Source organism: Corythoichthys intestinalis, chromosome 2, assembly GCF_030265065.1.
Source record: "Corythoichthys intestinalis isolate RoL2023-P3 chromosome 2, ASM3026506v1, whole genome shotgun sequence".
Taxonomy (NCBI): domain Eukaryota; kingdom Metazoa; phylum Chordata; class Actinopteri; order Syngnathiformes; family Syngnathidae; genus Corythoichthys; species Corythoichthys intestinalis.
Window position 1 is genome coordinate 13,148,413 of NC_080396.1, and position 27,342 is coordinate 13,175,754.

The 27,342-nt window shown below is 38.7% G+C and overlaps 1 protein-coding gene across 1 annotated transcript in view; it reads right to left on the minus strand.

Annotated features, from left to right (window-relative positions):
* The window catches only part of LOC130911844 (calcitonin gene-related peptide type 1 receptor-like), a 75,122-nt gene extending 49,624 nt beyond the window's left edge, over positions 1 to 25,498 (minus strand). Inside the window, exon 1 of the mRNA XM_057829444.1 lies at positions 25,375 to 25,498. Within this exon, the coding sequence (XP_057685427.1) occupies positions 25,375 to 25,424 (50 nt within the window). The 5' untranslated portion in view covers positions 25,425 to 25,498. The remainder of the gene's footprint in view (positions 1 to 25,374) is intronic.
* Positions 25,499 to 27,342: the final 1,844 nt, after the last annotated feature.

Here is a 27,342-nt window from a genome sequence, read left to right on the forward strand (position 1 = left end):
GAAAGGTTGCAAGATTCAAGGGGGCCGAATACTTTTGCAAGGTACTGTACAAGTTGATGGAATAAATGACTAGAAACCTGACGCAGCTGGCGATTTCTTTAGCGATGTTACCACAATAATAATTGTCACCTTAACCTATAACGACTGGCGAACGGAGGTCTGAAGAGGACCGTTGAGAGTAGATATTCTACGGCCATTTTGTCGAGCCAGTTCACGGATGCGCACACGATGCTATTATTTCCAAGTTCATTTCAATGGTAAGCATCAATTAATAAAAATGCGAAACATTGTGTCTTCACAAATATTACCTTTCTACTGTACTAATAAAGCGGAAGTCGCTTTGATTTCAACAGCCTTTAAACATAATTTGCTGCGGACTGTTTGCTCTTCACAGTCTGACCTTAATTCCAACCGAATGACAAAATGGTGCCTCTTTGGTAATTGAGGGCCTCTTCTATGTTTGCTGTCATGTCTTCAGACTTAACCATGGCCAACCAGGTCATGTGCTGAAACCAGAGAGTGGAAGTTTTCTCAGCAACCAAAAATATTTGATAATAATACCTTTTAAATTAGAACATTTATTGGTCGGAAACGCAGGTGAAAATATGCACTCAGCGCTATCTAAAGCAAGAGTTACCCAAACTTTCTATCCGGGGCATCGTTAGTCAGCTGTGATGGGGGGCCAGGGTTAGGAAGGCCGCATAACAGAACAGTTTAGCCCTGAACAAAAGACAACCAGCAAGCTTCTTTTTTTCTGTAGTCAAAATCCTTTTTTATCCTTTTTTGCAATAGATGTGATTGTCACTCTGTGCATCATCCTGCAACATATTCCTCCCCTCATTGACCCTCACTTCAAATCCACACATACCCACATGCAAACAAACACACAGACACATAAAACAGCAGATTAAAAATAAACCATTGTTCCAAGTATACAAATGGATATGGGAAGAGTTTTCAGCATGGGGACTCTGTGTAAGAAGCCCTTTTTGCACCTAGCAAAATGAACAATTTATTCATTTTTACAGGCTGTGACTCTTGAAATCGGCTAGCGTTCAACATCAGATTGATGAAAAAAAAATGGCTTCGAATTGAGGAACAATATGATCTTAGAATAGAATAATTAACATTCCCGGCACAATATGACTCATTTGGCTGTGCCACATTGGCATATCACAACCTATTTTTACAACCCTGATCAAGATGGGAGGCAATAGTAGCTCGTCAGTAAGAAGTTAGGCTTTGAACCTGGAGCACAACATCCGGCGGCAGACAACCTTTACTGACGTACTCAAACGCAATTCTCCAATTTAGCTATTCATAATGGCATGCATTTATTAAAGGATGCCGTTGTACCCTTAATAGTCATAAGCAGTGTTGTTAATCTTACTGAAAAAAAGTAATTAATTATAGTTACAAATTACTTCTCCCAAAAAGTAATTGCGTTACTAACTCAATTACCTGAATGTAAGAGTAATTAGTTACTTGGCAAAGTAATTGGTGATAATTACTTTTTTTTTTTTTCCTCCCAAAAAAAAAAAAAAAAAAAAAAAAAAAACATTGGCCACACTATATGAAGTTTTTTGTGGAGGTTTTTGGTACAATTGGCCCGAGCACAATTCTTTACCCTAATTTACCCTTTACCCTGAATCAACTGTTAAAAGTTGTTAAAATTGCTCCCATTATTGCATTAGTTCCCTTCTCTCTACTTTCGACATATGAAAGTTTTAAAACTGTTTCATCATTTAAAGATAGATTCAAGTCAAGATTTTGCCGATTTAGAAGTATTTTAGATAAAAAGTTACTTAGGTTCGCGAGGAAGGTTCTCTACAACAGAGCCGTCCTAAAATGTCTACTGCTTTAAGATGGCGGCTGTCATTTTGCATCTAGTTATATCTATATACAGTTCAAGTGATGTATCTACCATGTCTACCATATCTACAATAACATGCGGGCGTAGTTTGTCGGCTATCGGCTACAACATGTATTATTGGAGCTACCTAGCATCGCGTTTGCTCGGCGTTACAACTTTCTTGCCTCCTCCCCGCTCCTGCTCTGCTCTGTCGTCTCGGTGAGTCCGTCTCCCTCAGACTTTTCGACCAACATAGTAACGCATGCCTTTCCGTCCTCAGTAACGGTAACGGCGTTGCCAAGATGAGAAAAGTAATTAATTAGATTACCCACTACTGAAAAAAATAACGCCGTTAGTAACGCCGTTATTTTGTAACGCCGTTACTAACAACACTGGATAAGGAACACTGCTTTTAGAAATGTTACAATCAACGGAAAACCAAAAAAGTGATAGGTGTGACTGTCAAGCCATAGACCTCAAATTACTTGACAGGACACATTTGGTTTTCACTGCACCCTGCCTGCCCGTAGGGGGCTGTGGTACTTAGCTTCAGCTTCATTTATAAGAAGTTGGTGGGAATGACTCTTACACATGGTTTTAACCCTTTAACACCGAACGTGTCGGCAGCGACGCTGTTACGCATGTCGTCTTTGAAGCTTCGTCACGCTGTATATACGTCACCCACGTGCCGCTGGTTGGTCTCATTTGAAAGTGCGGAAGTTGATGTCCACACCAGTTTTTATTTGAAGTCAATCGAGCAAGAAAAACGGGAGATAATGTCATTTGAGTTTTATAGTTTTATTGCACTCATAAATATGCATTAAAACGCTGCATGAACCATGTATCTATCTCCATATTTCCATCATTTCTTGTCCTTTTTCAAAACCGAAAAAAGCACAAAAGACTACATATCCAAAGATCCGTTGTGATGTCAAGAAGGACGAACCGAATGTGAACATTTTTAATAAATTGCCGAGCCTGGCGCCAACTAAGGAAAAGGAGGCATGAACACCGGTTGGATTGCGCGAGCGACTTTGAAACGTGCAAAATGAATCGAAAACTAAATTTAGCGCAAGCTAATGCATTTTTTCATCAACTCAAGGAATATGATGAGCTGTATTTGTCGTTTTCCTCGGATTAGTCAGCATCTCGGCGAGTAGAAGTGACAGCAGTGCTCAAACAGCAGAAGAGTAGGCTGTGTGACGCTCTACGTGACACAGCTCAGTGACCTGTTCAAAAACAAACTTTATTGAGTGCGCAAAAAAAAAAAAAAAAAAACTTTATCGGGTCGCATGCCTGAAAAAATTGAATTGAACTGAACTACTTGTCAATATTTTTGAAAATACTTTTTTTCAATGTTATATATATTTTTTTCTTCACTATGAATCTTTTCAATTTTTATATAGATGTGTGTTCGAGAAGCTTGATTGCATGTAGGTATACTTTAGATAAGGTGATGGGTATAATACCTAACTTCACAAAGAGATATCCTCCAAATCCTTTTTGTGTTAGATGATATACTGTATATAATTTTTTTTCTCACTATTTTGCACTGTATATAACCTGTTTTGACCATAGTATGTGTAAAGGCCAAAAACGCCTATGACCGTACCCGCTGTTTATGTGGAATAGTCAAACATAAAACTATTCAATCTTATTTTTTTCTATTGAATGTTTATCATAACAAGTTGAATAAATATTATCAAGCTTCAAAACGGTTGGTCGAGCATGTTTGGTTGTCAATGGGACACCAACATTACAAATTTTGAAAAAATATTTTGGGATTTTTTTTGTCTTTTTGGGTCCAAAATGTGGATTATAATTGGTCAGTGAAGAAAACAACAGTTTGGACATGAAGTTCAAGGTGTCCTGAAAAAAGGGACCCAACTTGGCCATTGTGAACAATTTTTTCTTTGAAATATAAAGGCAACATCAAATGCATGCAAATTCGGCCAAAATAGGCTTAGGTGTTAAAGGGTTAAACACATAGCCAGAATTACATTCAAAAAGTACGAAATCTAACACTATCTAATCTAGGGGTGTGACAAAATATCGAAATGGTGATGTATCGTGATACTTTGTATCCCAAAAGGTTATCGATATGCTCCTGCCAAGAATTGAGATATCGTTTTAAAAAGGTGTCAATGTCTAAAAAAATAAATAAATAAAAATGAACCAACAAGTTGTTATCAAAATCTTCCACCATAATACAACCCCTAGCAAAAAGTATGGAAACACCAGTCTCGGACGAGCACTCACTCAGACATTTTATCATGTAGAACAAACTCCGATAAAAAGCTTGAAAAAATAATGAATTAGTTCAAAAGTGCAACTCTTTGGCATTCAAAAACTCTAAAAGAAATGAATGAAAAACATTGTGTTGGTCAGTAAATGTTAATTTTATAGAGCAAGTGCAGGGAAATATTTATGGAATCACTCCATTCTGAGGGAAAAAATATGGAATCATGAGAAACAAACAAAGAAATAACAATCAAAACACATCTCTAGTATTTAGTAGCACCACCTCTGGCTTTTATGATAGCTTGCCGTCTCTGAGGCATGGACTTGATGAGTATTCTTCATCAATTTGGTGCCAACTCTCTTTGATTGCAGTTGCCAGATCATCCATGCGGGTCGGAGCCTTGCTGTGGACCATTTTTTTTTCAATTTCCACCACAGGTTATCAATAGGGTTGGGATCTGGGCTATTTGCAAGCCATGACATTGACTGGATGAGTCTTTCTCCAAGAAATGCTTTAACAGTTTTAGCTCTGTGGCATGATGCATTGTCATCTTGGAAAATGACAAACATATTTTCAATTGAAGGAATAAGAGAGCTGTCTAAAATTTCAATGTAAACTTGTGCATTTATTGGAGATTTAACCACAGCCATCTCCCCAGTGCCTTTGCCTGTCATGCAGCCCAATATCATCAAGGACTGAGGGAATTTTGATGTTTTCTTCAGGCAGTCATCTTTATAAATCTCACTGGAACAGCACCAAACCGAATTTCCAGCATCATCACCTTGTCAAGAGTCAAGAATCTGCATTGGACAAGGTGTCAAGAGTCAAGAATCTGCATTGGACAAGGTGATGATACTGGAACTTTTGTTTGGTGCTGTTCCAGTGAGACCTTAAATGGCCCAAAATTACCTAATTGCCTGGCATTGACTGCCACAGAAGTTCAGTCCGTTTGAAGTGGGAGGGATAGCAGCGAATAACATTCGCTGCCACCCTCCCAGTTCAAATGGATTGGACGTCTACTAGTGATAACCTAATTCCAATTCACACTAGAACGTTTTTTGTAGAATATCCTAGAATCATTTCCTGACCAATGAATCGATAATCGTTGTATCGCCATATCGTCAGATCATCGTTATCGTGAGCTTTGTATCGCAAATCGTATCGTATCGTGAGGTACAAAGAGGTTCCCACTCCTAATCTAATCTAACAACAAGGTTTGCCTCAGGAGTGATTTGTTCGAGGATTCGAGGTCATTCTTATATTTTTTGTGCCATGCATGCATTTTGAAACGTTGTGGAAAAAAAAAAAATCAATGGAAGAATGGGAACCACTACGGCATTGGTGTCATTCTTCGACACATTTACGTAAAATAACTGCCACCTGCCCGGTTTTTGCTTTTAACCAAGAATCGAGACTGTTTTACGTCCATATCTAGAAAGAATTCAGTGATTTAAGCATTTATTCACAACAGTTTTGAACGGAAAAAGCTATTGTGGCAGCCCCCTTGTCATAACAAAGAGCTAATAGACAAGCATCATTCTTGGACAGATTTAAGTAAAGAAAATTCAAAATGCCCTTTTTTTTTTTTCTTTTCTTTTAACCAAGAATCGAGACTGTTTTACGTCCATATCTATAAAGATTTCAGGGATTTAAGCATTTATTCACAATAATTTCATCGTAAAAAGCTCTTTGTTTTGGACTTGTGGTAAGGCGGCGCCACAGTCAACTTAAAGACGAGCCGCACATTCGACATATTTACGTAAAATAAATACTACCTGCACGGTTTCTTTTTTTTTTTTAACCAAGACTCGAGACTGTTTTACGTCCATATCTATAAATAATTCAGGGATTTAAGGATTTATTAACAAGAATTTTCAACGGAAAAAGCTCATTCTTTTGCTACGGCGGCCATGTTGCATTTTGTCTCCCTCTAGATGTTATTTTAGACATTTCTGAGTCCATATTAAATAAACAATCAACTTTTACGTGTTTTAATTTATGTAACATTTTAATCAAATAACTTTTCTGACGGCAACAAGCAGGTCTTCGTCTACTTTGACCCCGTGCACCTTTGGAAGAACATCTACAGCTGCTTCCACAACAATGGCTGGTGCTGCCCAGGTGTCCTGGGGCTGAAGTAAGTAGCCAGCATTATTCACTTTATAAAAAAAGATGAATCAAAACACCTATCTTTCGAAACCAAACATGTTTTTTAGGAGTCTGAGGGATGAGGACGGCCCGATTCTTGTGCCGGAAGGTGCTGGCCAGATGGGAGAACTACAAGTCTGTCAAGGCCGGCTACAAGTTGACCCAGAGGGTGCTGGCGCGCTCTTCGATCGAGAAGCAGAGCGTCTGGCTCATCATAGCGGTCGTCAACCCCAACACTGTCGCCTGGGCAAGAAGGAACACGGGGACACACAGGGCCGGCATCCTGAAGATGTTCCAGAGGACAAGGGAGACCTGGAGACGAGCCAGGCGGTCCTCAAGTGACTATCTCTCCCCTTCGGAATGTCAGTGTGGGACTCCCTGATGTGCAGGAAGCACAAGAGCACCTGCTGGAGTTCCTGGCGGTCCCTCTTCAACTGTTTTGGTGCAAACTTCTCCAAGGATGTGACGTCAGAAGCGAGGAAGAACAAGGCCTTGGTGTGGCCGGCGGCCGGCAGGAAAAGGAGCAGAGTCGAGGAGGGCAGAAAGGAGATGGCGAGGAACAGGAACTTGTACAAGTTGAAGAAGCTGACCAGAAAACGCAAGGCATAGAAAAAGGCTATGTGATTGTTGAAAGACGAGGCTGACATCCTGGTGACACCACACCAATTATTTGCATTGCCTGAATTATAGGACCATTTCATACGCATTTTATATTTATATTTATTTAGATTTCATGCTTTATACTTGCAAGTGACTTTTGAAATTTTAATTTCTCTTATCCTGCACTGTAAAGGGAGATGATCCATATTTTCATTGTACAACTGTATAATGACAGTAAAGGGCTATTGTATTCTATAATAAGTTGTGATTTTATATCAAATTTAAATTATTTATAATTGAGTCAGCATGTTTTCCTCAAGTATTAAGTTTCTGATGTGAAAATTGAGTGATTTATTACCTGTTGAAAAGCAGTAAGTAAAGAAAAATTTAAGTTGCTATTTTGGGAAAAAACGTATGTTAAATATTGCTATTGATCCTGGAAATATAGGTGATTATTTCTGCATTTGGTGATTTTCGCGCATCTAGTGTAAAATCTGAGAATTTTATAGCCAATTTAAGTTTTGTTATACTTATATAAAAAATAATTATTCGTAGTTTTATAAGGGAACGACTTTGAATTTTTTTATTCTGCTGCTCATGGAGACTCATATACAGTGTTGTTAATCTTACTGAAAAAAAGTAATTAATTATAGTTCCAAATTACTTCTCCCAAAAAGTAATTGCGTTAGTAACTCAATTACCTGAATGTAAGAGTAATTAGTTACTTGGCAAAGTAATTGGTGATAATTACATTTTTTTTTTCCTCAAAAAAAACAAAAAAATAACATTGGCCACACTATGTGAAGTTTTTTGTGAAGGTTTTTGGTACAATTGGCCCGAGCCCAATTCTTTACCCTAATTTACCCTTTACCCTGAATCAACTGTTAAAAGTTGTTAAAATTGCTCCCATTATTGCATTAGTTCCCTTCTCTCTACTTTCGACATATGAAAATTTTAAAACTGTTTCATCATTTAAAGATAGATTCAAGTCAAGATTTTGCCAATTTAGAAGTATTTTAGATAAAAAGTGACTTAAGTTCGCTAGGAAGGTTCTCTACAACAGAGCCGTCCTAAAAAGTCTACTGCTTTAAGATGGCGGCTGTCTACTAACTCATTTAGTGCCATGTCTGTCATTTTGCATCTAGTTATATCTATGTACAGTACATGTGATATCTACCATGTCTACCATATCTACCATAACATGCGGGCGTAGTTTGTACTAGCTATCGGCTACAACATGTATTATTGGAGCTACCTAGCATCGCGTTTGCTCGGCGTCACAACTTTCTTGCCTCCTCCCTACTCCTGCTCTGCTCTGTCGTCTCGGTGAGTCCGTCTCCCTCAGACTTTTCGACCAATATAGTAACGCATAGTAACGCATGCCTTTCCGTCCTCAGTAACGGTAACGGCGTTGCCAAGATGAGAAAAGTAATTAATTAGATTACCCACTACTGAAAAAAATAACGCCATTAGTAACGCCGTTATATTGTAACGCCGTTATTAACAACACTGCTCATATATGGCTAAGGAAGGTGCCTGTTTTGGTGTTTAGGTCGGTAACAGCTTTGGTTTTGAAAATACAGTATTTGAATTTGAAGTTTTTGAAAATAGGCCCCCTACCGATCGGCCACGTTTCCCGTGACCTGTCAAGTATTATGTGTCTATTATAAGTCTATGGTCAAGGTGAAATTTAGCTACACACAAACTTTGAAAACAAATCTGGCTTGGGAGACTAGAACATAATGAGAAAAATACCAGTTTTCGTCTGACAAGACGAAAAAGCGACATAGTTTCTGTCATATGTTCACAATGCGTGACATTTTTATATTGTACATGAAGTACGTTACCTAACATCGTTGCAGGGTTTGGGTGGTACCACTCATGTAAGGTGTGCTTCCTCGCTCTCTTCACCGGAGTTTAGGATGTGTTTCAAGCTGGGCTGTGTTCTAGGCATGTGCCGTTATGAGATTTTGACGGTACGATAACCGTGAGCAAAAATACCGCGGTTTCACGGTATCACGGTATCGCAATTATAGCTCCCAAAAATTTTGAGATTTTTGAGACTTTTTTCCATTGAACAGGATTTTTTTTTTCTGAACATAGTTGCAAATTGGAACATTAATATATTGTTAAAATAAATAAATTATCAATAGAAAAAATATTTTAAATAAAATTAAAATAAATATAACTTGTGGTGTATACTCACAGCCACAGCTCAAGTTGCTCAAGATCAGAGCAAGAACAAAATAATTTCTATAAAAAAAAGTTAAAATACTTCTGAATAAAAATTTTTAAAATGTATACTGCATGACTTTTTTTTTGAGGGTGGAAAAGCTCAAGTGAAGTTTCGCCATTTTCAGCCACTGTGTCAACTCTAGTCTACATGATGTAATGCCTTTGTGTTAAAAAGAACATAAAGAATTCATAAGTTAATAAGTTAGTTAAAAATGTATAAGTTAGTTAAAATGTCAATATTGTTGTGGAAAGGTTTCATATTAAAAAATAAATAAATAAAAAAAATTTAAAAAAAATAAAAAAACATTGAGAGTGAGACCTCCCCTTGATCCAGCGAACATGGATTTATGCTTAGGGCAAGATCATCTTTCGCATTTAGCGATCTTTGACGCTATCACTTTTTCCCCTTCATTCAAGCGAATCAAGCTTGTTTTCTCACTCTGCGGCTGTAACACTCAACGAAGTTGCTCTCCCAGCTAAGCCTAGGCTAACATTCGTCTTTGTAAGCTTTTAGTTAGTTTGTATATTGAATTTGAAAGGAAAATGTGTGTTTTGTTTTTGGCGAACTTTTTCATGTTGCTAATCTGTTGAAGCTACTCACATGGAAAAATATCATTGCAAAACATTTTAAATGTATTCATTTTTTTATTACACTTACCACGATTTGAGAGTTCAATAAATTCAAGAACAGTACGCCTTATGTTTGGAGTATTTGTTTTTGGGTTAGCTGGCTGTGTAGCCGATAGCGTCACTTTCACACACAGCAACAAACGGGAGGGGGTGAGCGCTGCTGCGCCAAGCCGCTTCTGGCTGCATTTTTGACACAAGAAAAATAGCGATAGCGGCGGAAACCTCGCGAGTGCCACGTCATACACTCAAGCCTAATACCGTACTACGGTCTGACGGAAAATTTTAGCGGTTTTGAAACCGCGACGTTTTCACACCACGGCAAACCGTGAAACCGGTAACCGGCACATGCCTACTGTGTTCCATCTTGCTTGTTTGGAAGCACATTGTAGATTTGTTTTCTTATCTTGGCAAGAGTGAATATTCAATGTTGCTTTAGCCTTTAAATATCTGTGCTGAGTGATCATTACACATTAAATGTAACTTGTCGCATTACCATAGCATTTGCGTTAGCATTAGCTTCGACTTTAGCATTGAGAGCATTCTCTTAAACGCTCCGACAACTTTTTTTTTTTTTTTAAATTTACATAGAATTCGTGGCTTCTAGGTGGGTTTAATTGAAAATAATGAACAGTGTACTGCTTTTTCTGCTGAGTGTGTATTATCACAAAGTTGGCGTTGTCCATGCAGACGCTACAATTTGTGCTCGTCTGCCAATGTTCATTCGAAATTGTTGCAAAACTCGATTTATTTTTGGACTAAAACTTTTTAATTGCACGGATGACAACATTTTGAGTAACTGTCGACTAAAACTAGACAAAAATTGTATGACATTTTGTCGACTAAAACCAGACAAACATGTTTTGAAATGACTAAAATATGACTAAGACTAATAAGTATTTTCGTCCAAAAGACTATGACCAAGTCCAAAAACAACACTGGTGACAACCAAAGAGCCCTCCCCCACAGAGTGTAAGATGAGAAATCACAGCGCACCCTGACAAAAATCTCAGATATGGTCAGCTTGACATCAAATTCACCCCTAAAACTACTCCCTTTTGCTCATTTAATCTTGCTGAGGTCATCCCCCACTTTGCCCCTGACATCTCGAGTTCATGCGCTGCCTTGTAATTGTCTGGACCACTTCTGCTCACTATTACATCCTCCATGTCTCACATTCCTTCCCGAAACTGCAAAAATTGTAAGGAATACATAAAACATTTCCCTGCTGAATTTTCAATCAAAATACTACACATATTATGACCAGGTTAAAAAAAAAAAAAAAGACTCCGGTTCATTTTGCAAGAATGTCTTCCTTATCTTTCAAACATCATCAAAAGCTCGTATCTCATTATTTTCTCTATAATTCAAAGCAAAAATATCAGCTGAGCAAAAAAAATCATACAATGGGAGCAAATATTAAACTCAATTTGTCAAAAAATATTGTCATCAAAATAACAAGAAGAAACCAATCGAGTCCGCTTAGTATCAAAAGAAAACAAAGCCATGTGTGGACTAGGAGTGCAACGGTTTGCGGTTCAAAGCCGAACCATACGGTTCGCCCTGTACGGTTCAATACGCCTTTATGAACCGCGCCTTTTCGGTTTTGCAATTAATTTATTCCGAACGCTTGTGGAATGAATCGGTTGAGCTCTGTCTGCGACGTGAAGCACAGCTGTGGAAAAATTCCCGCCCCGCCGCAAGTAAATGTCCGATCGCTGTCAAGCACCTGTGTAATAGAAGCCGAGTAACGCCCTCTCTCGCTTACAAGCGAAGTGTAAGTGAAACAAGAAAGAAACCAAAAAGCTATGGCGAGCGGGGGAGTGGAGAGACCGAATTTTGAGGAAGCACCGGCTTCTTTCAAATCTGCGGTGTGGCAACATTTCGGTTTCCCCGAGGACTACAATGCGGAGGGAGAGAAAATATTGAAAACATTTTTTTTAACAATTTAACAATTTGCAAGCATTGCTCAGCGCTTGTTCCCTACGCTAACGGCAACACTTATAACAAGACTCCGGCACCTCAGCCGGCATCACCCACAGATATCACTTTCTCAGAGCAGGACAACACCGGAGATGACACCAGTGAAAACACACGGTGGGCTTTGTTAATTTATTTGCAACACTTGACCCACGTTACATTGTTCCCTCGCGGACATATTTCTCCAACAACGTATTCCCCGACATTTATGAGATGGCACGCAAAGCCATCGAAGATGACTTCGCTAAAGCACATAGTTTTGCCGTGACCACTTGATAGTTGGACGTCCCGTGCTACAGAGTGCTACTACCTAACTGTGACGGTCCACTATAATTCATACCTGTCAAGTTGTACGGTCTCGGCGTAATTTGTACAAGTGAGCACTGATTTTTAAATGTGTACGCCGTACGTTACGTTCAAATTCTGTCCGTTTTTCGTGCAATACGTTTTTTTTCCCTCCGTTTGTTAATACGTTGGTTGAATGACGCGAGAAAAGTCAGAGACACGACGAGGGAAGAGTGTTTGTTTTGACGCTGTAGCAAACGCGATGCTAGGCTAGGTGGCTCCAATATTTCCTGACTGTAGCCGACAGCCTACAACCTACGCCTAGATATCTCATGCATATAGAACTACATGCGAAATGACAGACTCGGTAGCGTTAGTAAACAGCCGCCATTTTAGAGCAGTAAACTTCTCAGAAAGGCTCTGTTGTAGTGAACCTTCCTCGTGAACCTAAGTAACTTTTTATCTAAAATACTCATAAATCGGCAAAATCTTGACTTGAGTCTATCTTTAAATGATGAAAAAGTTTTAAAATTTTCACGTCAAAAGTAGACAGAAGGGAGCTAATGCAAAAACGGGAGCAATTTTATCAAATTCAACGGTTGATTCAGAACATTAAATGACCTCCAAACATAACAAAGGTTACTATGTTTTTTTTTGTTTTTTTGTTTTTAAATGAAAAAAAAAACATGAAAGGTAACACCAGTTACTTTGCCAAGTAACTTTTATACTACTGTGTGTGTATTTCAGTAGTCAGTCACTAAACTAGCCAAAGAGCGAAGAGGAATTTTAACTAGAGGTGGGACTCTTTGGGCACCTAACGATTCGATTACGATTCAGAGGCTACGATTCGATTATAAATCGATTATTGATGACACCACCCCGCTATTAGCTGCTTTTAATGTTTTGTACATTAGTTACAAAAACTGTAAAAAAATAAATAAATAAATAATTTAAAAAGTCCTCATTCTGTATCAGCAGCTTTAAACTACATTCAATTAACTTAATGTTGTGAATTAACCGTTAAAGTTGTTAAAATTGCTCCCGTTATTCCATAATTTCCCTTTGGTCTACTTTCGACATGTGAAAGTTTTAAAACTATTTTAAAGACAGATTCAAGTCAATATTTTACTGATTTAGGAATATTTTAGCTAAAAAGTTAATTAGGTTCGCTTGGAGGTCCGCTACAACAGCCTTGCAGGGAAGTCTACTGCATTAAGATGGCGGCAGTTTACTAACGCCCGCATCTAGCTTTCTGTCCATGTGCTGCTATCGCCACAGAGTCTATTTTGCATCTAGTCCTATATAGATATGATATCTACCCTAACATTATGTGGACGTACTTTGTTGCAGCTGTCGGCAGCAGTCAGGTTTGTTGTTGTTTTTTTTTATCTCGCGGCATGAGTTGAGCTAGAGCCGTGAGTTAAGCATTGGCATTACCCGAGGGGCCGGGTAATGACAAGCATGATATCTAGCTACTCTCGCTCCGTTCCTCATTGCGTCCCGAAGACCGCGCGGCGCGCTCAGTGTGTTTTACTTTCACTTTACTTGACATATTTCAATAATCGGAATTTGGATGTTTGTGAATCGTTCTCGAATCTTCCACGGCCGAATCGCGAATAATCTAAGAATCGGAAATTTCGCACACCTCTAATTTTAACAGTCAAACATGTTTACATTTTAAGTGTTTATTTCATTTTCTTAAAAGCAAAATAAAGGCAGTTAGAAAAAAAAATTAAAAATGCAAAAAGCAAACCGAAACCGAACCGAAACCGTGATCCCAAAACCGAGGTTCAAACCGAACCGTGGGCTAACTGAACCATTGCACCCCTAGTGTGGACTCATAACACCAGCTGCATAGGCATAGATTTCCTTGGAGAGAGGTTAACAGTAAGGGGGAACGTCTGGATACCTCACGATACTATACGATTTGCGATACAAGGCTCACGATAACGATTATCTCACGATACGGCGATACAAAAATGATCATGGGTAATGCATTGGGAAATCTGAAAATATCAACTTTGTAACTGAAAAAAATCATAACTTTTTTTTTCGTTTTTGAAAGATTCATGACAAAAGTTTAACATTCAGTTTGAAATGTTGTTTTTTCAATCCTTTTTTTTTTCAGATTGCAATACTTTTGGCCTTCATTTAACATCATAAAATCACTGCCATTTACAAACATTCTTGCACTACACTCAAAAATGGACCAAGCCGACAAGAGGATCATCTAAGAGGTCCGCAAGTTGACCGCCTGCCGCCACAGCTTGCTGGCTTCAACCTGAGGCTAGAATTTATAATGTGACTCCCAGTCTCTGTGCTGCGTCAACAGTCTGACAGACCACCTCCGCAACCGTCTTCTACGTCGCCTGGGCATCAACATTTGTATGATCAACATTTGTTTTCCAATGTTGATAAGCTGAAGATCCACATTCAAGCTTTCCATCTCTGGAGCCATTATTGTCTAAACAGAAGAAAACTCAAGGAATTCGACATCCCCCAAAACTGCACAAAAACCACGCAACATCCCTCTAGTGGCTTGGCGGTGAATTATAGAGCAACGCGTTCCCTTGACGCAGAACTTTGAATGCTCATTGACGACGTAGGGTCTACGCCATCACTACTCCATTACCGCCAGGCAGAAGCATAAATTAGGCTTTACTCATTTGCTCCCAAAAACGTATAAATACGTTCTATTTTAAATTGTTTCAGTGTCCCAAAGACGTATCTATACGTCTTTTTACAAGAGACATCTCTGGGTTCTGATTCAATTTAGCTCCAAAGCACAAAGCAGAAAATCTATTTTAAAGCAATAAAACTGGCCACTGGATGGCAGTAGCGCTTTTGGTAAGACCTGCAACCCGATTCAATGCAACGAACGGCCGGGCCACACAGGCCGGGGAGCCGGCGGAAGACGACCAAATGGAGAACAACCTAGAGGACACCCAGAATGCCAGGCACTGGACGACCGAGCAGAACGACCTGGACCACCAGTGCAGCGGACGATGCCGTTGAGTTCGTGCTGCTCGCCGAACAGATCCCGCAGACACTTAAAAAAAATCCATCTTTATGAGACAGGCGGCGATGAGGGAAAAGTTGACCGGCTGTCGCGGCGACAAAAGCGTCATCTCTCAGTTAGTCATGTGTAAATAAATTGTTACTTTGCAATCAAAAGCTCTATTTGTCTTGTTGTTTATGTTATTTTGTAAAAGGAAAACATTATTCAGATGTTTGGGATGTAACTAAAGCAAAAAATAGCTGTGTTAAAGTCAAAGTTATGTTTGAAATGTATGCTTTCACAAAAAGCTCAATTTCTCTGTTTTTTCATCAGAAAATGGAAAATTACTCAAACTAAGCCATTTTTCTAATGCTGATTTCTAAAGAATGGAAAAAGATATGAACTTACTTTTTTTTCCTGCTGAAAGAAGAGAGTCTAATCTTGCTTTTGGTGGGTTGTATGTTTATATAGCAATAGAACAGAATTTTCTGTGGGCCTTGCAAAATCAGTCAAAATCCAGTAAAACGGCCGAAAGCGAAGGGCCTTGCTCCGGTGAAAATGGCTGGGAGTGAGTAAGTTAAAAATCAAACAAAATGTCTTTTTTTTTTTTAAATGACTTTTTGGCATACAGTATCCCATAAACTCTTTGTGAGACTTCCGACTCATTTCGATATGCCAGGTCACGTTTTCTATTCCAAAATGACGTCGTTAGGACATCATCAAACACAAACTTTATAGCAATTGCTGGGGCAGGTGAAATATTAGCAGCTAAGTAGCTAGGTGGCTCACAGAGATTGCTCTCCTTCTTCCTTCAGAAATTCAGTAAGTCACAAAGTGCTTTTTTCAGATGCTCGTCTATTACCGGCTCACAGGATTTGTATCTCATTCTTTATTTACTGCTTTTTACAGGTCCCTACTGCTGGTAAAGCCTTCAAGAGTTCCAGAGCTTGAAAGACTCCAGCAATCCTGTGACCGTCTTGGGATAAGTGTTATGAAAAATGAATTAACCCTTTAACACCGAACGTATCGGCAGCGACACGTTTACGCATATCGTCTTTGAAGCTTCGTCACGCTGTAATTACGTCACCCACGTGCTGCTGGTTGGTTTCATTTGAAAGTGCGGAAGTTGATGTCCACACCAGTTTTTATTTGAAGTCAATCGCCCAAGAAAAACGGAAGATAATGTCATTTGAGTTTTATAGTTTTATTGCACTCATAAATATGCATTAAAACACCGCATGGACCATCTATCTCCATATTTCCATCATTTCCTGTCCCTTTTCAAAACCGAAAGCAGCACAAAAGACTACATATCCCAAGAGCCATTGTGATGTCAAGAAGGACGAACCGAATGTGATAATTTTTACTAAATTTCCGAGCAAGGCACCAACTAATAAAAGGGAGGCATGCGAAGCAAACAACGGCCGGTTGGTTTGAGCGAGCGACTTTGAAACGTGCAGAATGAATCTAAAACTACATGTAGCACAAGCTAATGCATTATTTCATTAACTCAAGGAAGAAGATGAGCCATATTTGTCGTTGTTTTCTTTGGATGAGTTGGCGTCTCGTCGAGTAGAAGTGACAACAGCGCACAAACGTCGAAAGAAACTGAGTAGGCTGCGTGATGTTGTGTGTGACGCAGCTCCTTGACCTGTTCAAGAAAAAGCTTTATTGAGTGCGCAAATAAAAAAATTAAAAAAACTTTATTGGGTCGCATGCCTGAAAAATTTGAATTGAACTGAACTACTTGTCATTATTTTTTAAAATACTTTTTTTCCCCAATGTTATATATATTTTTTCTTCACTATAATCTTTTCAATTTTTATGTAGATGTGTGTTCGAGAAGCTTGATTGCATGTACGTCTATACTTTTGATAAGGTAATGGGTACAACACCTAACTTCACAAAGAGATATCCTCCAAACCCTTTTTGTATTAGATGATATATATAATTTTTTCTCTCACTATTTTGAGCTGTATATAACCTGTTTTGACCATAGTATGTGTAAAGGCCAAAAACGCCTATGGCCATACCTGCTGTTTGTGTTAAATTGTCAAACAAAAAACTATTCAATCTTATTTTTTTCTATTGAATGTTTATCCTAACAAGTTGAATAAATATGATCAAGCTTCAAAACGGTTGGTCGAGCATGTTTGGTTGTCAATGGGACATCAACATTACAAATTTTGAAAAAATATTTTGGGATTTTTTTTGTCTTTTTGGGTCCAAAATGTGGATTATAATTGGTCAGTGAAGAAAACAACAGTTTGGACATGAAGTTCAAGGTGTCCTGAAAAAAGGGACCCAACTTGGCCATTGTAAACAATTTTTTCTTTGAAATATAAAGGCAACATCAAATGCATGCAAATTCGGACAAAATAGGCTTAGGTGTTAAAGGGTTAAATAACTCAAGAAAACTCATAACAAAAAGCAATGCTAATACTTTTCAGATGCACCATTCACACACGATTTCACATATGAAATATTTGTGATTTTTATTGTAATTTGTAACTTGGGCACATGAACGGATCATGTACTCAAATGACATCCTCTTGGCAAGCTAAGTACTTGACATTACATCAGCATTGTCCTCGACATTTAAAAGCCAACCCAGATACTAAATTGAGAGTATAAAACTTTTTCACTTTCCTTTTCCAGCAGATGGCTGTTATTCCCCCCTTGTCCTAAAATAATATATATATATATTTTGCAGCTTAAAGGGGGTGATTGTGGGAGGTGTGGGAGGTGGGGGGTTGTGCGTGTTTGTGTTATGAAACAAGGCTTCAGTGGGTAACAAGCGGGAAACTGGGATCAAAGTGGCAGCCAAAACTTCTATTAATAACCACAGAGTGGCCTGGCAAGAGGAGACTGTTCCAGCCAAAGTAACAGTGGGAAGTGGAAGCTTCCCACGGACAGATGATCCCACGGTCCTGCACTAAATTTTAATTTTGATTTGTCAGTGGAGGAACTCGACAATTGTTAGAAAAGATGATTCTTGATAGAAATTCCTCCACAACAGGAGAAACAGCACAGAAAAGCCCAACAATTACAGTACAAACCGCATAAAAGCAGAATCTGTTGTTTTGAATTCCCCAGCTCAGCTCTTAATTTCTATTTCGTTTTTTTAATTGTGTTTACTGTCTTGCTGATTTTAATGTGATGTAAAGCTCTTTGAATTCCCTTTTGTTGAAATTAATTATGTGTATAAATTCCTTATCCTAACTGTTTCTGTATGTCTGTGTGGGTTCCTGTTCTTTTCAGCTTTGCCCTCGGGCACGGTGTTGTCAGCCCCCAAGATTTTCATGTAGATGATTTCATAGTTAAGACTGGCAGATGTCTGTTGACTTGTAGGGTAGGATAGGGACTTGTTGATTATTTGCCTCTCAAAATTTACAAGTAACTACTAGTGGTGTCAACAATAATCGATGCAGCGATGCATGGACGATTTGATTCGATGCGGGCAACAAGCCGAATCGATTCAGCGCATTTTAAAATATATAAGTACGTTCAAAAATCTTCCCTGCGCAATTCCGGTGATGCAACGGATTTGGTTTCCCCATTTGTATTATTATTCTCATGTTTCATTTTTTACACACTGCATAACTCTGGTCAAGTTTCCCACGATTCGTTACGAAAGACACTTTTATTTATTCACACAAAGGCAACAAAAATGTGATCCTTTTGAATCTTCTCCTCTGTGTGTCTGCAAAATCGCATGTTGTTTTTTTTTTTATATTAAACTTTCCCAGTGTTATTTCGTTGTGTAAATGCTTTTATAATGATCATAAAAATATGTATACTATTTAAACATTAAGAAAACTTGCGTTTTTTTTCTGCCAACTGAGAATTCGTTACGAAAGACACTTTTTTATGCACACAAAGGCAACACAAATGTGATCCTTTTGAATCTTCTCCTCTGTGTCTGCAAAAGCGCCTGTTTTTTTTTTGTATATTAAACTTTCCCAGCATTATTTTGTCGTGTAAATGCTTTTACAATGATCATAAAAATATGTAGACTATTTAAACATTAAGAAAACTTAATGTAAAGTAAATTGCTGCTGCTGCGTTTTTTTTTTTTTTTCATGCTTCAATACCAGCGGGCCGTGTCAGGTCGGGCTGGATTTTTTAGGTCCGATCTAACCTCTACTGTCTCTCTGCTCTCTCGATTGCAAAAAACTGATATTTCCTCATGTTGAAACGGATTGTTATGGCTGCTAAAATGCTGCTGCACTTCATTTTAATTCATTATTTTTCTTGTTATGTGGTAGTTACTGATTGCATTTCTAAGTAGATTGCACATATATAGTGGGCTAGGCCTACATTTTACTTTTGTTCTACATTGCAATTTAGTTGATGTTTTGTTTGCAACTGAACTGATCCCTGGATTGATATTGCGATAAAGATGCTGCTGCACTACAATATTTTCTTTGTTGTTTTCTTTAATATTTACTTAAATATTTTTATTGATGGGACGTTGTGACTAAAATACAGTGACTGTTTTTACTGATTTTGCACAGGAGTTCAGATGTTGCACTGTGTGAAAGGCTGCTACTGTGTGTAAAAAAAGAGAAAGCCCTGCTCTCATTCAAAGCACCAGTTTAATGCTGTGATCTGTTTGTTTTTTTTAATATATATATATCTGAAAGTATTTTCAATTGACTTCAACCAGGAGTGACACAAGAGCCAATAAAAAGTTGTTTAATATCTGACCTCTTGTCTTGCCTCATGATTCACGAAAAAATATGCTTTGCTTTAGAATTTGAATGCATCCCAGGCTTTAAGGCATCGCGATGCATTGCCGAATCGAACCGAATCGAATCGTGACCCCCTGAATCGAATCGAATCGAATCGTGGCCCTCCGAATCGTAATCGAATCGAAACGTGAGGGCAGTGCCGATGCACACCTCTAGTCACTACAGTAATCAAATACAATATATGGCACAGACTGATTAAAAACGATCATATTAATTTTCTCACACACATTTTACTCATCGATAAGCTTTAAGTATTCCAAACAATTTTCAGTAAAATACCATAGGTTTGCTAGTACTAGGTCATGCTTGCAAATTAGACCAATGTAAGGAGTTATTTTTGGAACTTTATATTGACTTGGCACAAATTGTTTACAAATACAACACTATGAGCCACTTACAATTTCCATTTTTGGAAATCTGTGTGGGGTTGTGACCACGCGTATGTATGCATTAACACTAGCAGCCACTCAACTTTCTCCTCTGAACTCCCTTTAAAAAAAAAAAAAAAAGACACTTTCTGAGCGCATCAATGCACTTCACCACCTGCTATCCATTTGGGAGGCATTCAAATTGTGCTTCATGTTCATTCAACTCATTCGACTATACAAACCATAAAAGTATTTCAAACAACACTAGCTAACTTTTCAGCCTTTATAAAATATTTTCATAACATTTGTGATAATATGTCGACAGACAACTCGTTGAATGACACCTCTTTTTTATCTTGTGCGGGTCTGTATCGCTGTCACCGGCACTAATTAACTTTCCTCATTCATTATAAAGACGGAAGTCAAAGCGAACACTTTCGCGCAAATTTTGCAAAGATGGCAGAGCAACAAAAGAGACAAAAAGTTTTGCCTGAGGAGGGAAAAAAAGCCCAACTTTCACTCGCTGGCAAGTTCGGGTGAGGTGGGGTGGGGTGTGGTAGCCACACGGTTGCTAACCATCATATGCTACTGTTTAGCCAAAACAGCATTCATTACCTTATTACTATTCATCCTTCACACATCCGCTGGAAACAGAAATGTTGTTTAATCCATCTGCAGGCAAGCGGGAGAAACATTTTTGATTGATTGATTGATTGATTGATTGATTGATTGATTGATTGATTGATTGATGATTTTACAAGACTTTGCGGGTGTGCGCTGGTCCTCATAGGAAACGCAGTGCTGGTCCGCATGGAAAACGCAGTCATACGCACCAAAAAGCATTTTTATTTAACGCAGTGTTTTATGCTCCTGAATGAAATGGACCGCGTGGATGTGTGCGGAAGTGATCGTTTTACATATTCAATTTTTGAATCCCGCACCATGCAAATGAGTGACTTCTGGCTTCAGTCTCGGGTTTAGGACGAATGCGAATGTGACATCACCTGGGTCAGCATCTCACAATACAGCATTGCTTTATTGCGTGGACTGCGGATTCAGCTGATTTTGCGGATTAATTTGTCTATTTTTCGCATCAAGCCAGCTAAACGGCTTCAGAAAATTGTTGCTGCACCAGGGAGAGGCATGTGAGCCTTTTTGGGTTTAAAAAAGGTTTCCGTTGGCCGCGGTTATTGGCCAAAACAAGCCCTACTACTGTGGGACCACTGGACTTACGAGGAAGTGAGTAAACATCGTATTTTGTATTATGTCAAATACTGGGATCATGGCACACGTTTTAATACAGAGGTGGCTTGTATTTTGCGGCTGATTGTCCAGAATGCCACTCGGCCGACGACTGGCGGCTTGTTTGCACCCGCCCCCCCTATAGACCCTACCCACGTGACGTCACAACTCCGCTCTCCTGACTGGTGCCGCCCACTTGTCCGGCAACACATCGTGTTGACCTGTTACGGCTACGTACATTCCTCCTATTTACGACGTGTTTTTCTGCTCGTTAACATTAATAATCAAAATGGTGAAGGCGTGTGTGGCGGTCGGTTGCAATAACAGAGAAGATAGACGGAGAAGACGGAGAGACTTGAAGTTCTACCGGATTCCGAGAGACCCGGAGAGAAGAGAGCGAGATGGGCTGCTGCAATTCGACGAGAAAACTGGGCTCCAAACGATTACCACAGATTATGTAGTAGTCATTTTATATCTGGTAAGATGCATTTAATATATATTTAGAGGGTTTTGGGCTGACAACCACAATTAAGATCATTGCTAGGCTAATCGCCGACAACATACACGTATGTATGTAGTGAGTGCTATCGCTAAACCATATAAACATTAAAAGCCCTAGCTCCATTGACAAATTACATGAACTACATTAGACTTGACAGTGGATGTTAGCAAGAACAAAAGATTTTGAATTGAAAATTTCGTAACTCACCTTCCGAGCACAGGATTCCTGCCGAATTTTCGTGTACGAGGACCTGTTTCACCCTACCAGCAACGTAGCATTTATAAGCCTCCAAGCTCTTAAAGTTTTTCAAACTTTCGTGAGAATAGGCTGATTTTGTGTGGACAAGATAATTGTAAATATCAGGGTCAGGGAGAGACGGTGAAGGCAGCCGCTCAAAAATCATCGATTTAGGCATCAAATATGGATCTGGCGACTGTATAGAACGAAGCTTTTCCACATAACGCCTTTTATGCAACACATCCAGAGAGTTTACGGCATCAGAAAGCACCGGGTCTTCCATGAAATGCATTTTAAATTCCTCGATCAATTGAAACCAATGCTAATAGAGAGACAAAATGACGGACAAGTGGGCGGAACCATACAGCGAGCACGTCGTTTTATGACGTCGGTGGGTAGGCTCTATACTCGGCTTATTATCCCCTTCGTGTGCCTGGTGTTCTGTCAAATTTTCAACCCAATCAGAAATTGCAACATTGTGTTAAAAATGGCCGTGAATACAGTGGGTATTAAGTAAACACTACAAACTTTCTTTAAATAAAGGACTATTTACTTACGTTTGATCATGGACTGACATTTAGAGAAGCTCTCCTCAGACATATCCTGCCATGTTAGCAGCAAAACAACTGCAAGCCGCTCTCTGTTTACGTCTTCGCGGTGAAGTAAAGCATTATTTTACGCCATATTCTTGGTGACCATGTGGCAGCTACGCGCTCCTCCAACGTCGGCTGTTTTGTCCGGCGGTACTCTCCAACTGCTCCCCCAGCGAGCTCTACTGTCCGTAGTAGCAGGGGAACAAGTTGTAACTTGCTCTCCACCGGGCTGGTTGCCGATTGGCGAAGACAATCGACAACACCGCTACTGTGTGACATGAACCGGGCTAGTTTTGTGTGAATTTTCCCTTCGAAAAGCGAAATTAAGACTTTGAAACGTCACTCAGTTCAGGTGAGCATGTCGGCTAGCTGTCACGCCTCTTGGTTTGTTTACATTCTCCGAAGCTGTGGAGCAGGGAAATGACAAAAGCTTGACTAACTACGGTGGCATATAATATCATTCGGGAGGTGCAACAGTAAAGGTGAAGTCACCAGTTTTGACCATTATGGAGTAATTTTGCCATGTCGTACTGAATAAATGCATTTTTATTATTTCACATTCCATTTAGCAAAAGACTGTTATTTGTCATGACTAGGGCTGCAACTATCGAATATTTTAGTAATGGAGTAATCGACTGAAAATTCTATCGAGTAATCGGATAAAAAAAAAATTTTTAGGTAAAGAGCAGTTATAAAGATGAGAAAACAAGACGATCTAATATTGAACCATTTTCAGTCAATCAATGTCTTTACTTTCAATGTACATTGTTGAAAACAGCCAACAATTGCATCTAAAATGTGACTTAAAAAGTTTTTTTTTTTTTTAAATGATTAATTCGCTGCTTTCACTCAAATTTTTTTAGATCTTATAAAAAAATATATATATTTCTTACCTAAAAATGTCATTACGCTTGATAACACACATCACTTAAAAGTTGGGTGTTTCTTCCCACGTGTTTCAATTGAATTTCCACTTGTGTCAAGCTAAAAGTTCTAGTTAAGTTTTAAGTTAGTCTAAACTGTAAATCCTGATAAGATTTAGAGTTTTTGCAGTGTTCAAAATAAATGCTGTGCTGTATTAGAGCACATTAGGCACCAGTGCTACTTGGTGTTTTATCCAGCAATGACTACTGAGCTAAAATTGACAGTTAGCATTATTAAGTTTTTATTTTACACCCTAATCACTCTACAGCGCTGTTATCACAGATTTAATAAAGCCTGTATGTAAGAGTTAGCCACGCGTCGACAGTAGTCATAATGACTAGAAACCTAGCCCTCCGCAGGGATAACGTTACACGAGCGAGTGACAGTAACGTTAATCTTATTTATGAGCGCTGAGAGGTGTACTGCTTTAAGATGGCGGCTGTTTTATCAACACCGCCGAGTCGGTCATTTCGCATCTAGTTCTACGTAAATGTGATATCTATGACATGCATCGGACGCTAACTCCTACCACCGTAGTAACATGCGGAAGTAGTTTTTAGCAACGTAAGTTTTTAGCAATGTCGGAGCAGTTTGTAACGGCTGTCGGCTGGAGTGAAGTTTTTTTTTTGTATTGCTTCTTCCTCTACGCACATGACGTCAGCGCGTTGTCCTGCATTAAAAGTAGTCCGGGCAAAACGTGATGCTTAGGGCTGGCAAAATTAAACGATTCCTCGAGGTGAATAAGATTACTCAGATCAGTTTTTAAACTCGAGTTACTCGAGTTGCTCGCGTATTCGTTTCAGCTCTAGTCATGACCATACCATTTATTTAGCAATTGGGAAAAACACTTCGATAAAAAGAATATCCTGTAAAAATATTGGAGTAGAGAGACTGAAACAATGACATTTTGCGGCTCTCTTGGTCACATTTTCCTCATTTTGAATAATTCCCGCTCAATGGGCTGAATTGTAAATCAGATGAAACCATTAATCTGCCGACGTCATCCACCTGTTGGGGACGCTAGAGCCCTTTAATGGTAGGCGTGGCTAAACGGCGGATTAAAAAACTAATTTCTCGTCATCTGTGCTTTCCCAAATTGTTGTATATAGTCAACTCGTCTCAAAATATGGATTCTAATTCACATAATAATGCTATTTAAGACTCTTTTTATCCTGTCGTACGCACTTTAAACGTCTATGGTAGCGCAATATACGTTTGAAAAGACTTACAAATATGTGTTCGGAAGTGAAGGATTTTAGTTGGAGGTTTCCATTCATTTAGAATGACAAAAGAAAGAAAAAGAAAAAAGAAATAAGGATTTTCATGACCCCCCACCTTCTTGGGCCCTGTTTAGTTATGTCCACTCCCCCCCCCCCCCCCCCCCCCAATTCCAAGCCCATGTTTTTCACTGTTACACATGTAAATTTATGCTCTCTTGCAACTTTGTGTTAAGAGTGGCAAAAAAAAAAAAAAAATACAAATAAAAAACAGAAAATGTATAGAATTATACTTAAGATACTTTTACTCACGTGTTATTTATCCTAAACACGTTTGGCACTATTTGAGATGATTACTTATCTCTAGTTATCACCTATCTAGTTATTGGTTAGTTTCAGTAACATAAAAACGTGTAAATTTACTTTTTAATAAGTAATGCGTAGTTCTTTTCGTGACATGGGTTTCAACTGCGGACTAGCAGCCTGAATTAATCCCGAGCAGTTGACCAAATGCATTACAATAAATGATTGATAGAATTGATTATAATAAGTTCATGAAGGTTAATTTACCTTGTCAGCGGTGGCGTCGTCAGACGGACTTTTCTTTCCAAAATGCACATCCCTTCCACGATGACAGTCTCATGCTGCCCTTTGACAACACTGACCGACCAACCCAGGAGAACACTCGTCTCGAACAAGGCTTTTCAAGGCACAATAGTTGTTGCATGACTTCCTGTTCGGACTTTCAAAGTAAAACTATCTCAGCAGTTGATTTCTAGTATAAGTTTTAGTTCATTGTTTTACTTGTAACTTCCTTTGATAAGCTCTTGACCTCACGACTAATCAAATTTACGACAGCAGTGGGAGGGCAATAATAACACGCCGTGTAATATATCTACATACTATTATTGAATGAAGTTTCTTTTGATTTTATTGAAAGAACACCAAAACTACTTTGTGCAATCAAAATGTAACACCCACGCCCTAATATTATCAACTTACAAATGAAAAATAATAGGGTTGTTCCCAGTGGCGCCTCCAGAAATTTTTCATAGGGGTGGCCAGATGGGGCCACTTAAAATCTTGGGGTGGCCAAAACTAAAAGCTATAATTTCAGGTTTTCATTATATTATTGCAGTAAAAAGGTCTGGGGAAATTTATCAGAAAGACTTAAGGACACGGCTACTGATATACTTTGGTGTATTGTGTAATATTTGATGTTACCAATGATTTAATGTGCATAGTCCTGAACTGTCCAGTCAACATTTTGAGTTCCACAACAATTCTGTTTTATTGTGTTATGTATATATTAGGCATAAGGTGTACATTTAACTAGGGCTGTCAAACGATTAAAATTTTTAATCGAGTTAATCACAGCTCAAAATTCAAACCATCTAAAAAATATGCAATATTTTTCTAGAAATTATTGTTGGAATGGAAAGATAAGACAAGACGGATATATACGTACATTCAATATACTATACATAAGTACTGTATTTGTTTTTTATAACAATAAATCCACAAGATGGCATTAACATTATTAACATTCTTTCTGTGAAAGGGATGCACAGATAGAAAGACTTGTAATTCTTAAAGGATAAATGTGAGTTTATATATTGTGACTAAATATTGTCATCTAGTGTATTTGTTGAGCTTTCAGTAAACGATACTGTAGCGACTTAACTGTTCTGCCCAAATGCATGATGGGAAGTGGTGCAACCATGACTGTGTGTGGTGGTTGCAAATGCTACATCTTCTCTGCGTTGGGTACACTACAGGGTGTTAAGAAAAAGATCGACTCCTGTCATTCTTCCCCACGTCGCTTCCCACAATATTTATATTTGCAGATGACAAAGCTTTTGCCAATTAAAAGCACGACCCCAATGAACGCTTGTATCTACTCCACTCACTTGACACTGCCTCTTCTCTCTGTATAGAAGTAAAACGACGCCATTGTAGACTGTTTGCGGCAATGCATGAATGAGTCGTACTGCGAATGCGTTAATTGCGATATTTTCCCATGATTAATTAAAAAAAAAAAAATTACCGCCCGTTAATGTGATCAATTTGACAGCCCTACATTTAACAAAACAAAATAAAAGCATTAATTTGGGATGAAATGCATAACTGATGCTACAACAATCTAACGATATACTATAGTGGGGTGGCCAGTGGGGTGGCCAACCAATTTAATAAACACCTCTGGTGGCGCCACTGGTTGTTCCGATCATGTTTTTTTTCTCCCGATCCCGATCGTTTTAGTTTGAGTATCTGCCGATCCCGATATTTCCCGATCGGATTACTTTTTTTTTGCTCCCGGTTCAATTCCAATCATTCCCAATAATTTTTCCCGATCATATACATTATGGCAATGCATTAAGAAAAAAATGAATAAAACTCGGACGAATATATACATTCAACATACAGTACATAAGTACTGTATTTGTTTATTATGACAATAAATCCTCAAGATGGCATTTACATTATTAACATTCTTTCTGTGAGAGGGATCCACGGATAGAAAGACTTGTGACTTTG